The 15,999-nt window shown below is 41.1% G+C and overlaps 1 protein-coding gene across 9 annotated transcripts in view; it reads left to right on the top strand.

Moving 5' to 3' along the window:
• The window catches only part of LOC105485571 (tudor domain containing 3), a 198,852-nt gene that overhangs the window by 119,318 nt on the left and 63,535 nt on the right, over nt 1-15,999 (top strand). For all 9 annotated transcript variants that reach the window (XM_011747926.3, XM_071081261.1, XM_011747924.3 and 6 more), the window contains 2 exons: nt 14,549-14,705; nt 15,730-15,855. In XM_011747926.3, coding sequence (XP_011746228.2) covers nt 14,549-14,705; nt 15,730-15,855 — 283 coding nt within the window. The remainder of the gene's footprint in view (nt 1-14,548; nt 14,706-15,729; nt 15,856-15,999) is intronic.

Genomic DNA, 15,999 nt, shown 5'->3' with positions numbered 1-15,999 from the left:
ATTGGTTTCTAAGAACATCTTTATTTCTGCCTTCATTTCGTTATGTACCCAGTAGTCATTCAGGAGCGGGTTATTCAGTTTCCATGTAGTTGAGCGGTTTTGATTGAGCTTCTTAGTCCTGAGTTCTAGTTTGATTGCACTGTGGTCTGACAGACAGTTCGTTATAATTTCTGTTCTTGTACATTTGCTGAGGATTGCTTTACTTCCAATTATGTGGTCAATTTTAGAATAAGTGTGATGTGGTGCTGAGAAGAATGTATATTCTGTTGATTTGGGTTGGAGAGTTCTGTAGATGTCTATTAGGTCTGCTTGCTGCAGAGATGAGTTCAATTCCTGGACATCCTTGTTAACTTTCTGTCTCATTGATTTGTCTAATGTTGACAGTGGGGTGTTGAAGTCTCCCATTATTATTGTATGGGAGTCTAAGTCTCTTAGTAAGTCTCTAAGGACTTGCTTTATGAATCTGGGTACTCCTGTATTGGGTGCATATATATTTAGGATAGTTAGCTCTTCCTGTTGAATTGATACCTTTATTATTATGTAATGGCCTTCTTTGTCCCTTTTGATCTTTGATGGTTTAAAGTCTGTTTTATCAGAGACTAGTATTGCAACCCCTGCTTTTTTTTGTTCTCCATTTGCTTGGTAGATCTTCCTCCATCCCTTTATTTTGAGCCTATGTATATCTCTGCATGTGAGATGCGTCTCCTGAATATAGCAGACTGATGGGTCTTGACTCTTTATCCAGTTTGCCAGTCTGTGTCTTTTAATTGGAGCATTTAGTCCATTTACATTTAAGGTTAATATTGTTATGTGTGAACTTGATCCTGCCATTATGATATTAACTGGTTATTTTGCTCGTTAGTTGATGCAGTTTCTTCCTAGCGTCGATGGTCTTTACATTTTGGCATGTTTTTGCAATGGCTGGTACCGGTTGTTCCTTTCCATGTTTAGTGCTTCCTTCAGGGTCTCTTGTGAGGCAGGCCTGGTGGTGACAAAATCTCTAAGCATTTGCTTATCTGTAAAGGATTTTATTTCTACTTCACTTATGAAACTTAATTTGGCTGTATATGAAATTCTGGGTTGAAAATTCTTTTCTTTAAGAATGTTGAATATTGGCCCCCACTCTCTTCTGGCTTGGAGAGTTTCTGCCGAGAGATCTGCTGTTAGTCTGATGGGCTTCCCTTTGTGGGTACCCCAACCTTTCTCTCTGGCTGCCCTTAAGATTTTTTCCTTCATTTCAACTTTGGTGAATCTGGCAATTATGTGTCTTGGAGTTGCTCTTCTCGAGGAGTATCTTTGTGGCGTTCTCTGTATTTCCTGCATTTGAATGTTGGGCTGCCCCACTAGGTTGGGGAAGTTCTCCTGGATGATATCCTGAATAGTGTTTTCCAACTTGGTTCCATTTTCCCCCTCACTTTCAGGCACCCCTATCAAATGTAGATTTGGTCTTTTTACATAATCCCATACTTCTTGCAGGCTTGGTTCATTTCTTTTTCTTCTTTTTTCTTTAGATTTCTCTTCTCGCTTCATTTCATTCATTTGATCCTCAATCGCTGATACCTTTCTTCCAGTTGATCGAGTCAGTTACTGAAGCTTATGCATTTGTCACGTATTGCTCGAGCCATGGTTTTCATCTCTGTCAGTTCGTTTATGGCCTTCTCTGCATTAATTATTCTAGTTATCAATTCTTCCACTCTTTTTTTCAAGATTTTTAGTTTCTTTGCGCTGGGTACGTAATTCCTCCTTTAGCTCTGAGAAGTTTGATGGACTGAAGCCTTCTTCTCTCATCTCGTCAAAGTCATTCTCCGTCCAGCTTTGATCCATTGCTGGCAATGGGCTGTGTTCCTTTGGAGGGGGAAATGCGCTCTTATTTTTTGAATTTCCAGCTTTTCTGCCCTGCTTTTTCCCCATCTTTGTGGTTTTATCTGCCTCTGGTCTTTGATGATGGTGACGTACTTATGGGGTTTTCGTGTGGGTGTCCTTGTTTATTAGTTTTCCTTCTAACAGTCAGGACCCTCAGCTGTAGGTCTGTTGGAGATTGCTTGAGGTCCACTCCAGACCCTGTTTGCCTGGGTATCAGCAGCAGAGGCTGCAGAAGATAGAATATTGCTGAACAGCGAGTGTACCTGTCTGATTCTTGCTTTGGAAGCTTCCTCTCAGGGGTGTACTCCACCGTGTGAGGTGTGGGGTGTCGGTCTGCCCCTAGTGGGGGATGTCTCCCAGTTAGGCTACTCAGGGGTCAGGGACCCACTTGAGCAGGCAGTCTGTCCATTCTCAGATCTCAACCTCTGTGTTGGGAGATCCACTGCTCTCTTCAAATCTGTCAGACAGAGTCGTTTGTGTCTGCAGAGGTTTCTGCTGCTTTTTTGTTGTTGTTGTTGTTTAGCTGTGCCCTGCCCCCAGAGGTGGAGTCTACAGAGACAGGCAGGCCTCCTTGAGCTGCTGTGAGCTCCACCTAGTTCGAGGTTCCCAGGGCTTTGTTTACCTACTTAAGCCTCAGCAATGGCGGGCACGCCTTCCCCAGCCTCGCTGCTGCCTTGCGGTTAGATCGCAGACTGCTGTGCTAGCAATGAGGGAGGCTCCGTGGGCGTGGGACCCTCCCAGCCAGGTGTGGGATATAATCTCCTGGTGTGCCCGTTTGCTAAGACCCTTGATAAAGCGCAGTATTGGAGTGGGATTTACCTGATTTTCCAGGTGTTGTGTGTCTCAGTTCCCCTGGCTAGGAAAAGGGATTCCCTTCCCCCTTGCACTTCCCAGGTGAGGCGATGCCTTGCCCTGCTTCAGCTCTCGCTGGTGGGGCTGTAGCAGCTGACCAGCACCGATTGTCCGGCACTCCCTAGTGAGATGAACACAGTACCTCAGTTGAAAATGCAGAAATCACCTGTCTTCTGTGTCGCTCGCGCTGGGAGCTAGAGACTGGAGCTGTTCCTATTTGACCATCTTGCTCCGCCCCCACCCATTTTGTTTCTTAAAATTAAAGTCACATGAACTAAAAGGCATTGCACCTTTTATCTTTCCTTAAAAAAATATTTGATTTGGTGGTAGCTGGCAAGATGGCTGAATAGGAACAGCTCTGGCCTGCAGCTCCCAGCAGATTAATGCAGAAGGCAGGTGATTTCTGCATTTCCAACTGAGGTACCCAGCTCATCTCACTGGACTGGTTAGACCGTGTATGCAGCCCATGGAGGGTGAGCTGAAGCAGGGTGGGGTGTTGCCTCACCCAGGAAGCACAGGGGGTTGGGGAACTCTCTCCCATTACTAAGGTAAGCCATGAGGTATTGTGCCATGAGGAATAGTGTACTTCGGCCCAGATACTATGCTTTCCCAACAGTCTTCGCAACCCGCAGACCAGGAGATTCCCTTGGGTGCTCATGCCACCAGGACACTGGGTTTCAAGCACAAAACTGATGGCCTTTTGGGCAGACACTAAGCTAGCTGCAGGAGTTATTTTTTCATACTCCAGTGGCGCCTGGAATGTCAGCAAGACAGAACTTTTCACTCCACTGGAAAGGGGGCTGAAGTCAGGGAGCCAAGTGGTCTACCTCAGCGGATCCCACCCCCACAGAGCCCAGCAAGCTAAGATCCACTGGCTTGAAATTGTCGCTGCCAGCATCGCAGTCTGAAGTTGACCTGGGATGCTTGAGCTTGGTAGGAGAGAGGGGTGTCTGCCATTACTGAGGCTTGAGTAGGCAGTTTTCCCCTCACAGTGTGAACAAAGCCACCGGGAAGTTTGAACTGGGCAGAGTCCACCACAGCTCAGCAAATCTGCTGTAGCCAGACTGCCTCTCTAGATTCCTCCTCTCTGGGGAGGGGATTTGTGAAAGAAAGGCAGCAGCCTCAGTCAGGGGCTTATAGATAAAACTCCCGTCTCCCTGGGACAGAGCAACTTGAGGAAGAGGCGGCTGTCGGCACAGTTTCAGTAGACATAACCATTCCTGCCTGGCGGCTCTGAAGAGAGCAGCAGATCTCTCAACACAGTGCTTCTTAACTAAAGAAGCATGTTCTAACCCCATGCAAGGAAGCTAAGAACCTTGAAAAAAGGTTATAGGAATTGTTAACTGGAATATCTATTTGAGAGAAGAACATAAATGACCTGATGGAACTGAAAAACACAGCACAAGAACTTCGTGAAGCATACAGAAGTATCAGTAGCTGAATTGATCAAATGGAAGAAAGGATATCAGAGATTAAAAATCAATTTAATCAAATAAAGCAGGAAGACAAGATTAGAGAAAAAAGAATGAAAAAAAGGACTATGTGAAAAGACCAAACCTATGTTTAGTGTACCTGAAAGTGACAGGGAGAATGGAACCAAGTTGGAAAATACACTTCAGGATATTATCCAGGAGAACTTCCCCAACCTAGCAAGACAGGCCAACATTCAAATTCAGAAAATACAGAGAACACCAGAAAAATACTCCTTGAGAAGAGCAGTCCCAACACACATAATCATCAGATTCACCAAGGTTGAAATGAAGGAAAAAATGTTAAGGGAAGCCAGAGAGAAAGGTTGGTTTACCCTCAAAGGGAAACCCATGAGACTAACAGCAGATCTCTCTGCAGAAACCCTACAAGCCAGAAGAGTGGTGGCCACTCTTCAACATTCTTAAAGAAGAGTTTTCTTTAAGAATTTCATATCCAGATTTCATATCCAGGCAAACTAAGCTTCAAAAGCAAAGGAGAAATAAAATCCTTTACAGACAAGAAAATGCCAAGAGATTTTATCACCACCAGGCCTGCCTTACAAAGAGAGCTCCTGGAGGAAGTGCTATATATGGAAAGGAACAACTGGTACCAGCCATTGCAAAAGCTTACCAAATTGTAAAGAACATCAACACTGGCTGGGTGGGGTGGATCACAAGGTCAGGATCAAGTTTGAGGAGTTTGAGACCAGCTTGGCCAACATGGTGAAACCCTGTCTCTACTAAAAAACTAGCTGGGCATGGTGGTGCATGCCTGTAATCCCAGCTACTTGGGAGGTTGAGGCAGGATAATCTCTTGAACCCGGGAGGCGGAGTTTGCAGTGTGCCGAGATTGCACCACTGCACTCTAGCCTGGGTGACAGAGCAAGAGTATTTAAAATTAAAAAAAAGAAAAAAAGAACATCGACACTATGAAGAAACTGCATCAACTAACGGGCAAAATGACCAGCTAGCATCATAATGACAGGATCACACTCACACATAACAATATTAACCTTAAATGTAAATGGGCTAAATACTCCAATTAAAAGGCACAGACTGGCAAATTGGATAAAGAGTCAAGACCCATCAGTGTGCTGTATTCAGGAGACCCATCTCACATGCAAAGACACACATAGTCTCAAAATACAGGGATGGAGAAATATTTACCAAGCAAATGGAAAGCAAAAAAATGCAGAGGTTGCAGTCCTAGTCTCTGATGAAACAGACTTTAAACCAACAAAGATTGAAAGAGACAAAGAAGGGCATTACGTAATGGTAAAAGGATCAATGCAAGAAGAGCTAATGATCCTAAACCTATATGCACCCAATACAGGAGCATCCAGATTCATAAAGCAAGTTCTTAGAGACCTACAAAGAGTCTTAGATTCCCACACAATAATAGTGGGAGACTTTAACATCCCACTCTCAATATTAGATCATCGAGACAGAAAAATTAACAAGGATATTCAGGACTTCAACTCAGCTCTGGACCAAGCAGACCTAATAGACATCTACAGAACTTTCCACCTGTAATCAAGAGCATATACGTTCTTCTCAGCACTACGTTGTACTTAACTCTAAAAATGACCACATAATTGGAAGTAAAACACTCCTCTGCAAATGTGAAAGAACCAAAATAATAACAAACAGTCTGTCAGACCACAGTGCAATCAAATTAAAATTCAGGATTAAGACACTCACTCAAAACAGAGCAGAATTATTTGGAAACTGAACAACCTGCTCCTGAATGACTACTGGGTAAATAACAAAATTAAGGCAGAAGTAAATAAGTTCTTTGAAACCAATGAGAACAAAGACACAGCGTACCAGAATCTCTAGGACACATTTAAAGCAGTGTGTAGAGGGAAAGATCAGCACAAGACAAGGATGCCCTCTCTCACCACTCCTATTCAACATAGTATTGGATGTCCTGGCCAGGCCATTCAGGCAACAGAAAGAAATAAAGGGTATTCACATAGGAAGAGAGAAAGTCAAATTGTCTCTGCTTGCAGATGACATGATTATATATTTAGAAAACCCCATTGTCTCAGTTCAAAAATCTCCTTAAGCCGATAAGCAACTTTAGCAAACTCTCAGGATACAAAGCCAATGTGCAAAAATCACAAGCATTCCTATACACCAATAATACGAAAACAGAGAGCCAAATCATGAGTGAAGTGCCATTCACAATTACTGCAAAGAGAATACCTAGGAATCCAACTTACAAGGGATGTGAAGGACCTCTTCAAGGAGGACTACAAACCACTTCTCAAGGAAATAAGAGAGGGTACAAACAATTGGAAAAATATTCCATGCTCATGGATAGGAAGAATCAATATTGTGAAAATGGCCATACCGCCCAAAGTAATTTATAGATTCAGTGCTATCCCCATCAAGCTACTATTCATTTTCTCCACAGAATTAGAAAAAACTACTTTAAATTTCATGTGGGACCAAAAAGGAGCCCATGTAGCAAAGACAATCCTAAGCAAAAAGAACAAAGCTGGAGGCATCATGCTACCTGACTTCAAACTATACTACAAGGCTATAGTAACCCAAACAGCATGGTATTGGTACCAAAACAGATATATAGACAAATGGAACAGAACAGAGACCTCAGAAATAACACCACACATCTGCAACCATATGGTTTTTGACAAACCTGACAAAAACAAGCAATGGGGAAAGGATTTCCTATTTAATAAATTGTGTTGGGAAAACTGGCTAGCCATATGCAGAAAACTGAAACTGGATCCCTTCCTTACACCTTATACAAAAATTAACCCAAGATGGATTAAAGACTTAAATGTAAGACATACAACCATAAAATCCCTAGAAGAAAACCTGGACAATACCATTCAGGACGTAGGCATGGACAAATACTTCATGACTAAAGCACCAAAAAGAATTGCAACAAAAGCCAAAATTGACAAATGGGTTCTAATTAAACTAAAGAGCGTCTGCACAGCAAAAGAAACTGTCATCAGAGTTAACAGGCAACCTATGGAATGGGAGAAAATTTTTGCAATCTGTATCTGACAAAGGGCTAATATCCAAAATCTACAAAGAATTTAAATTTACAGGAAAAAAACCGATCTTATCAAAAAGTGGGTGAGGGATATGAACAGACACTTCTCAAAAGAAGGCATTTATGTGGCCAACAAACATATGAAAAAAAGCTGATCATCACTGGTCATTAGAGAAATGCAAATCAAAACCACAATGAGATACCATCTCATACCAGTCAGAATGGCGATCATTAAAAAGTCAGGAAACAACAGATGCTGGAGAGGATGTGGAGAAATAGGAACACTTTTATACTGTTGATGGCAGTGTAAATTATTTCAACCATTATGGAAGACATTCTTGTGATTCCTCAAGGATCTAGAACCAGAAATACCACGTATGTTTATTGCAGCACTGTTTACAATAGCAAAGACTTGGAACCAACCCAAATGTCCATCAATGATAGACTGGATAAAGAAAATGTGGCACATATACACCATGGAATACTATACAGCCATAAAAAAAGAATGCGCTCATGTCCTTTGCAGAGACATGGATGAAGCTGGAAACCATCATTCTCAGCAAAATAACACAAAATCAGAAAACCAAACACCGCATGTTCTCACTCATAAGTAGGAGTTGAATAATGAGAACACATAGACACAGGGAGAGAAACATCACACACAGGGCCTGTTGGCGGTGGGGGGAGGGACAACATTAGGAGAAATCCCTAATGTAGATGATGGGTTGATGGGTGCAAGGAACCACCATGGCACTTGTATAGCTATGAAACAATCCTGCACGTTCTGCACATGTCCTAGAACTTACAATAATTTTAAAAAAGGAAAAAAAGAAACTTTGGTTTAAGTGCTTATTTTTCAAGCCAGTCAGAGCTCTTTTTATAGACATTGCATAACAACACATATAAAGCAAAACAGAAGATTCAGCACTTGTAAGATTTTCATTTGCCAGTTTCTTAATTGAATTACTGGCTTCAGGGTAGAGCCCTTGGAGGAACAGGGCCAGGATAGCATGCCTAATTTTTTAGGGCCTAATAAGCAGGCATAGTTGAAGGCAAAGATCCCCAAAGTTAAGAGTGACATTTTATACTGGATCTTGGATCCCCAAAAGGAGGGAGATAACTATGGGAGAAGAGTGCAGTGCTTCTACCATGCATTTCATTACAAGGCAACCCAAAGCTAATCAGCTTATTTTGTAATCAGCCCATCCCCCATGGGAGTCTCATCTCTCAGTGGTGGATGGGGATGTTTCTGTATCTTTCAGGTGGCCAAGAGCATGCTTCTCTAATTCAGATTTGCACAGTTAAGTATTTCTCTAGAACTACTATTAGCCATCTTTAGAGTATATTTCCTACCTCATTATCACACACCAAAGCTCTCTCATAATGTGAAGTAGTTTGATACCTGAAAACTCAAAACTGTCAGATAACAAAATGCAAAACAGAACAGAGCCTTTGCCTTTGATTTTGAGAGGGAACTATCTGCTTTTAATTCCTGGGGTTTCATTCTGTGGTGCCTCCTCTGTTTTTTCTAAGGAGTCCCAGCTACCAGAAGTTATCTTGGGGCCTCTTTTGTGTATATTGAGTAGCAAGACAAAAAAACGGAGAAAATTATTTCTGTTAACTGAAAAGAAAAAAAAAAATTTTTCCAGAAAAACAAGATCCAAGAAGAGACAAACATAAAGGCCCTTTAAATATACTTGTAACTTAGATATTCACTTTTAATGAAGCTGGGTGCTCCTTAAGAAAATCCCTTTAACTCTCTTGTTACTCCACTTTAGCGACACCAAGCAGGTAAGATTTTCAGCTTTAATTTCACAGAAAGTAACATAGGTGAAACCAACAAGCCTTAGTTATTTTATGATTTAACTGCAAATATATGAGGTATTTTCAAAGGGGTGATAAGCAGCTTTTGAAACTGTCATTGCAAAATTGTGACTGAGATATTGAAAGAGACCTGACCCAACCAAGTCCGTTTTGTTTCCAGCACCCAAGCTGTCCTTGCCCATTCCTGGGTGTAGGCTGAACCAACTTTGGGAGGAGCCTAGTTTACAGTTCATAGTCCAAAACAAAGATGATAACAGCCCCTTTTTAAGATATACTTTCCTCTTTCCTGGGGACCAGACCAGTAAACTAGCCACAAGATTAGAAACCGTGGCTTAGGAGTCATGCAGGTGGAGCCTACAAGATTTTGATCCTTTCTTAACCTCTCAAGATCAGTGCTTAAGATATTTTGTAAACCCTACCCTTAATGGATTAGCTTGCACCGCCCAGATCAATAAACTGGCTTATCTGATTTTGTGGCCCCCACCTAGGAACTGACTTAGCACAAGATGACAGCCATCATTGTAAAATGGTGGAGACTAAAAGTATTGCCATGTGTTTGAGGTCATGTTCCCAAGGACATGAAACAAGACTGAGACTTGTAGCCAAGTTTGTTACTGACCATTTTGTTGGGCTAGTGTGAACAGCAGGCCAGTGGGGTCCTGGGTCCTACCTCAGGCATCCTAGCCTAAGGTACCCTTTCTTTTGATAGATCCATACAGAAAGACATGTAAAGCACACCAGATTGGCTACAGTTTAAGACTAACCTCATAAATCCTTTTTAATTAATTAAAATGTACAGAGAATATAAACAGTGATCCTTATTATTTCTTTTACTGATTTGCACAGGGAGAGAGAAGCCAAAAACCTGATTGGTTAAAAAAAAAATGTTTTACCCTTTTGCCAGCATGTCAGGCTTCTGGATTTTTTTCCCTCTAGCTCAACTCTAAGCCACAAATTTTAAAGTTTGGGGAAATTAACTTTTCCAGTTTGGATGAACATTATAAAAGAATCATTTTAAACCATGAAAGAAGGAAAAACACCATAGAAAAGTCTGGGGGCTTCAATTAGGGTTGTCAAGAGGTCTTGCTTCCCTTCCTATTGGGAATGGTGTTTCCCCTATTTCTTCACCTTCCCTATTTTCTCTTCCCTTTTGGCCTATTATAGGAGAAATATTGCTCATCTCCGAAATTCTCTGTTGTCTGCAGAACTGCCTGTTTCTCAGCTGTAGTTAGGGTTTGGCTTAGAAGCAGTATAACATCCCTTCATGAGAGGTCAAACACCTGAGTTAAATTTCGGAAAGGCTTCTGTATATTTATCAGGGTCATTAGAAAATCAGCCAAAGTCTCTGTTTATTTGCCTAAGGTCCTGTAATGAGGAAGCCCTAAATGAGGGGATTCCTCAGATTGTTCCCCTCAGGTTGTTTCTCTAACTTCAGAGAATCATTCTCCCTAGGCTTGCCTGATATGACTACTGAAAGGGCTGGGTTGATTTTGTGATGCCTGCAAATGTCTAGTAAGAAGCTATACCCTTGTGCGAAAGAAAGTTAGCTGCTTTTTCTGTAAATTTTTAGGATCAAAGGAGTCCCTGTGTTTCAGAACACACTCCAGAGTAGTACAAGCTGAAGATGATCTGTTACCCATCTAGAAATAGATGCGAGTAAAAGGTGTCCTTTAGTCTCTTTCCTTTTGGTGTGATCCATGTGGAGAGGAAGCCAGTGAAGGCATCCCTCCTGCTATTTTTTTTTTCCCCTGTAGTTCCTGGGTCCCAGCACCTTACTGCCTGTGCTGCCCGTGGTTGCAGGTGTGACCCCCAGCCATGGAACCAGAGGAACTAAGTGATTGGGATTCGTCACGCTCACCCATGTGACTCTAGTCCTCTGCCTGTGATTTCTCTTTGAATTCCTTGACTTGTGTGACCTGCCTGGCTCCCCGCAAAAAAATGGACCTCATGGACCTCGGGAGAGACTCTGTGACAGTGGCATTTGGGCAACTGTTGCACTTCCCTTCTTAATGGAGGAAGTGTGCTGGTTTAGCTCTACATCATGCTATTATTGCCTGTGCTAAAGCATTTACCCTTAGAGAATGCTTCCAGTTAAGTTCTAAACTTAAAACCCCTTACTAATTAAGTACCCTTCTAATTGGAGGTAGAGTAGGTGCCTTAAAAGAACGTAGGAATTGGGTTGCTGTTTTCCTGCTGATGGGACAGTATAAAGACTAAAATTTGGTTTTGGAGGATATTTTACTCCTAGTCGTTGAAGGTAGAATGCTTCTGTTCACAGAAGCAGCATAAAGCCTGGTTTCTAGTAGAGAAGCACAGAAAAGGAAGAGAATTGGGAAGAGTGTTTCGGCAAATAACTGATAATGTGCCTCATAGAGAGAATCCCTATTCCACTAGGTGGCACTGTTGGCCTTGACATGCCATGTGCTCTCCAGACCAAGGGCAGAGAGACTTTGACATGCCATGTGCTTTCCAGACCAAGGGCAGAGATCTGGAAGTGCTATTTGCTCCTCAAGGGACGAGAGAGACATGGAAATGCCATGTGCTCTCCAGACCAAGGGTAGAGAGAGACACTCACTGTGGGGGATGGGGAGACCTTCTGTTCCTAGAAAATCACAAAGCTGCCTTCCCTTGCACTATATCCCCAGTTACTATGACATTCCCTGATCTTGCCAAACAAGATTACTACTATGAACTGTAAAACTTCCAACACACTGCATACACAGAGAGGAGAGGAGCTATGGCAGTCATAGACAGGAAAGGAGGAAATTATGATAGAAAAGTTGGAGATCCTGTCGCCAATGCCCCATCAGTGGTTGGAGTCTGGTCTGAGTCCAGAAGCCTTTGGATAACATCGGGAAGTAACCCCAGCCAGAAGTCCTCAGTTTCTCCAGAACCTCTTCCAGCCCCATGTGACAGCTAATTCCTCCAGGAAAGGAAACTGTTTCAAACATAGCCCACCTGCCCAGCAACCTGTGGGTACTGGGAGACTCTCCATGTTCTCTCTAGCAAGCCAGTCCCCCAAGTCTTGTCAGACTGGAAGCCATGCTAATTGTTTTTAAATGGCTGAAGGGGGCCCAGTATTTGGTTGATTTGGTTCTAGAATGGAGGATGAGAGTCCTGAAATGAAAGGACAGAGTTGGAGTCCACTTCTGTACTCACTGTTTCAATGAATGTTGTACCTTGGTATCTTGGACGAGGTCCTCAGTATGAAGCGACTACATTGTCTGGGGGAGATACCCGGTGTTTGTCATCTTGCACCAGAAAAACTTAGGACACGGACAACACGGGGAGTTTAGAAGTGGAGGTTTAATAGGAGAAAAAGAAAGAGAAAGGAAAACAGGTCTCTCCCTAGTGAAAGACAGGGAACTTCTGAGAGGAAAAGAGTGGCCAACAGCAGATGCACCAAATTAAATAGTCTGGCTTGAGGAGGTGATGTCTGATTTATGTAGGGCTCACAGATTGGTTCGACCAGGTATGATGTTTACATAGTGTCCAGGGAAGACTGGCCTCCCCACCCTAATGTTATTATGCAAATGAACTTTCCTTCTCAGCCGGCATCATCTTGTCTGCTATATGGCTGACAAACAGAAGGGATGATGGAGCCACCATCTTGAATGTGTTTGGCACCACTGCTGGCATCTATGTGTGCAGCTCAATTTTACAGGCTGCTCTTTGTTAGAAAGGAAAATAATTTGTTGCTGCTTTTCATTAAAAGGAAAACCTTACCGAGGACTTCTGTATTCTCACTATCTGCTTAAATTTCTTCTTAACTCCTGTATTGGTAGGATTCTCCATGTGCGAAATCTTAACACAGAGTTTCAAGACAGGAAAGAAAGGGGAATATTTATCTGGTTGAAGGTCTATCTTATCAGAGAAGAAAATCTTTTCTGAAATCTTCAACTGATTTCCATTTATATCTCCTTGACTAGAACTGGGTCTGATGTCCATTCCTAAATCAATCACCGATCAAGGGGAATGAGTTTATCACTAAGGGCAGGGTACCGCTTCCTTGAACATAAGGCCATCTCATTCTTAACAATAAAATAAATAAAATCAGGGTTTAAATGTCAAGACAGAGTGGATACACTGAGCTGAAAAATACATGGTCCCTAACTCAAGAATCTCTTAAACTTAAGTAAATTGAGAACACTTCTCTGGAGATGTCTTGACAAAGAACACAAGAGAACATTAGCAGATTGGGGTGTGTTGTGAGATTAAAAACATATGAAAGAAATGACATCATAAAGATGATGGAGTAGAAAGTTCAAGGAATTTGCCCCTCTACTGAAGTCCTATATTCTCTACTGAAGCGGCTGTTGAGCTGGCAAGCACTGTCCAAAGCAACCATTTTAGAACTCTGGATCCTAGTCAAACACTTGTAGCATCCAGGGTAAGTAAATGATGAAGAAAGAGGCTGGTCACTGGCTGACAATGGAGATGATGGAACAGAGACTTCAGTGGACACACATCAGAAGGAATATATTTCTTGTCAAAAAAGTTCAGAAAAGTCACTAAGCAAACTGATGACTGTAACCTTCATCAAGTAACAGTAGTGATCCTTGGGGAGGAGGCACAATCTGACTTTCAGTTACCTAATTACAGGATTCAAAATGTCCAGTTCCCAACAAAAAATTACAAAGCCTACAAAGAAGCTGGAAAGTTTAGCCCATTCACAAGAAAAAGAGAAATCCATAGAAACCGTGCCTCAAATAGCTCTTGCATTGGACTTAACTAGACAAAGACTTTAAATGAACTGTCTTATATATGCTCAAAGGTCTGAGAGAAATCATTGACAAAGAACTAAAGAAATGAGGAAAACAATGTATGAACTTATTAACTATTAGATATATAAAGTTATGTTTTTCTCAGCTGGGGTTAGCTCAAGAAATTTCTTTGTAGGATATGTTTATACTCCTTAAGTGGTTCTTGAATTCTATTCAGGTCTAGATTTTTAAAAGAGATTTGGATTCTGGCATTTGTAAAGTAGAATTTCCTGTTGGAGTATAGCTGTCAAAGGCATCATAGATAGTATTGCTAATGAATATAGAATACTCAAGTAATAGTTTTTAAAAAAAAAGCTACTGGGGGGTATCATTTTGTTAGCTTCAATACTTTACATTTTTGGAGAGGTGCTGTATGAATTACATTTCTCTTCTAGTATGGAGAAGTATCAAAAAATTTCCATTTTTTACCATGGAAAAGTTTCATTAGGTAGTTTTCTCCTCACTGTCTATATTATTTTCAAAGGCCATACTCTAACATACCATAAAATTTCTTTTTTGTGCTTTTGCAGTGTTACTTGTGAGGTCAGAGAATACTCAAGGCACAACCCCACATATCATACAGATTCTTCCTTGCCTCTTGTAAAAAATCAGCAAGAGACTGTTGTATTAGAATGACATTTTTACATAAGTATGAGATGTAATTTTTAGTTAAGACTGCAAATAGTTAAAAGTTTATGCATTGCCTTATGTGTGGGCTACCAACCAGCTTTTCTCTTTATTCCTTCCAGGTTGATGAGAAAGCTCTGAAGCACATAACAGAAATGGGCTTCAGTAAGGAAGCATCCAGGCAAGCTCTTATGGATAATGGCAACAACTTAGAAGCAGCATTGAACGTGCTTCTGACAAGCAATAAACAGAAACCTGTTATGGGTCCTCCTCTGAGAGGTATAATTTATTAAACAGTGTGCCAGATAGTATTGTTTGCTTTTTAGATGAATATTTGTTATTGACAGAGGCTGTTAGCTGTGAGGGCTGTAATTTTATTTAACGTTATGGTAAGTGGAAGGAACACCAGTTTGGGAACCACAGAGACATTTGTAGTCTCAGTCTCGTTGTCTTCATCTTTGTACAAAATGGGTCTAACAACAACAACAAAACAAAAACAAAGTGGGTCTAACAATGACTTATTTAACAAGGTTGTTAAGAATAACAGAGAAAATATGTGACTGGTTCTATTATTTCTAGAACTCTGCCACCTGAGTAAATGACTAAGCTTTTAAAAATTAACAAAAATATTACATTTACTTGGTGATATTATTATTATTATTATTTTTTAGATGGAGTCTCACTCTGTCACCCAGGCTGGAGTGTAGTGGCGTGATCTTGGCTCACTGCAAGCTCTACCTCCTGGGTTCATGCCATTCTCCTGCCTCAGCCTCCCGAGTAGCTGGGACTACAGGCGCCTGCCACCACACCTGGCTAATTTTTTTGTATTTTTAGTAGAGATGGGGTTTCACCATGTTCGCCAGGATGGTCTCCATCTCCTGACCTCGTGATCGGCCCATCTCAGCCTCCCAAAGTGCTGGGATTACAGGCGTGAGCCACCGCGCCCGGCCTTGGTATTATTCTTTAATCATTGCATGGTCAAGTTTATTATGTGGTTTTTCAAGTCCCAGTCCTATATTGTTTTTAAAATGTCTGTGGTTGAAGAATAAATTATAATTTTTACTTAGAAGATAGTTTATATAAACAAATTCAGACTTCTGAATAGATGATTTATTTAGAGGATTAAATGTGCTACTTAATATAATTACTTAAAAAACTTTAAAAAATTACTGAAAAGATGTAGACTATACAAAAAATATGGAAAGAAATTAAAATCCCTATTTAAAATTTTTGGTTATATGTTAGTATATATTCTTTTTGTTTTTGCATATATAGTACATATTTCTTGCTTTTACATCTAAAGGTAGAGGAAAAGGCAGGGGACGAATAAGATCTGAAGATGAAGAGGACCTGGGAAATGCAAGGCCATCAGCACCAAGCACATTATTTGATTTCTTGGAATCTAAAATGGGAACTTTGAATGTGGAAGGTAGGCTAATTTAAAGTCGATTCTTTTTCTTTTTTTCTTTCTGTGTGTGTGTGTGGTTTTTTTTTTTTACTGTATTCTTTATAAGAGACCAAACTTTATTTGGAACTGTATAATAAAGCAACTATAATATGAACATATATCCTG

The sequence above is a fragment of the Macaca nemestrina genome, chromosome 16, assembly GCF_043159975.1.
Source record: "Macaca nemestrina isolate mMacNem1 chromosome 16, mMacNem.hap1, whole genome shotgun sequence".
Lineage (NCBI taxonomy): Eukaryota > Metazoa > Chordata > Mammalia > Primates > Cercopithecidae > Macaca > Macaca nemestrina.
Note: the sequence above shows the minus strand (reverse complement) of the source record. Positions and strands in the feature narration are given on the sequence as shown.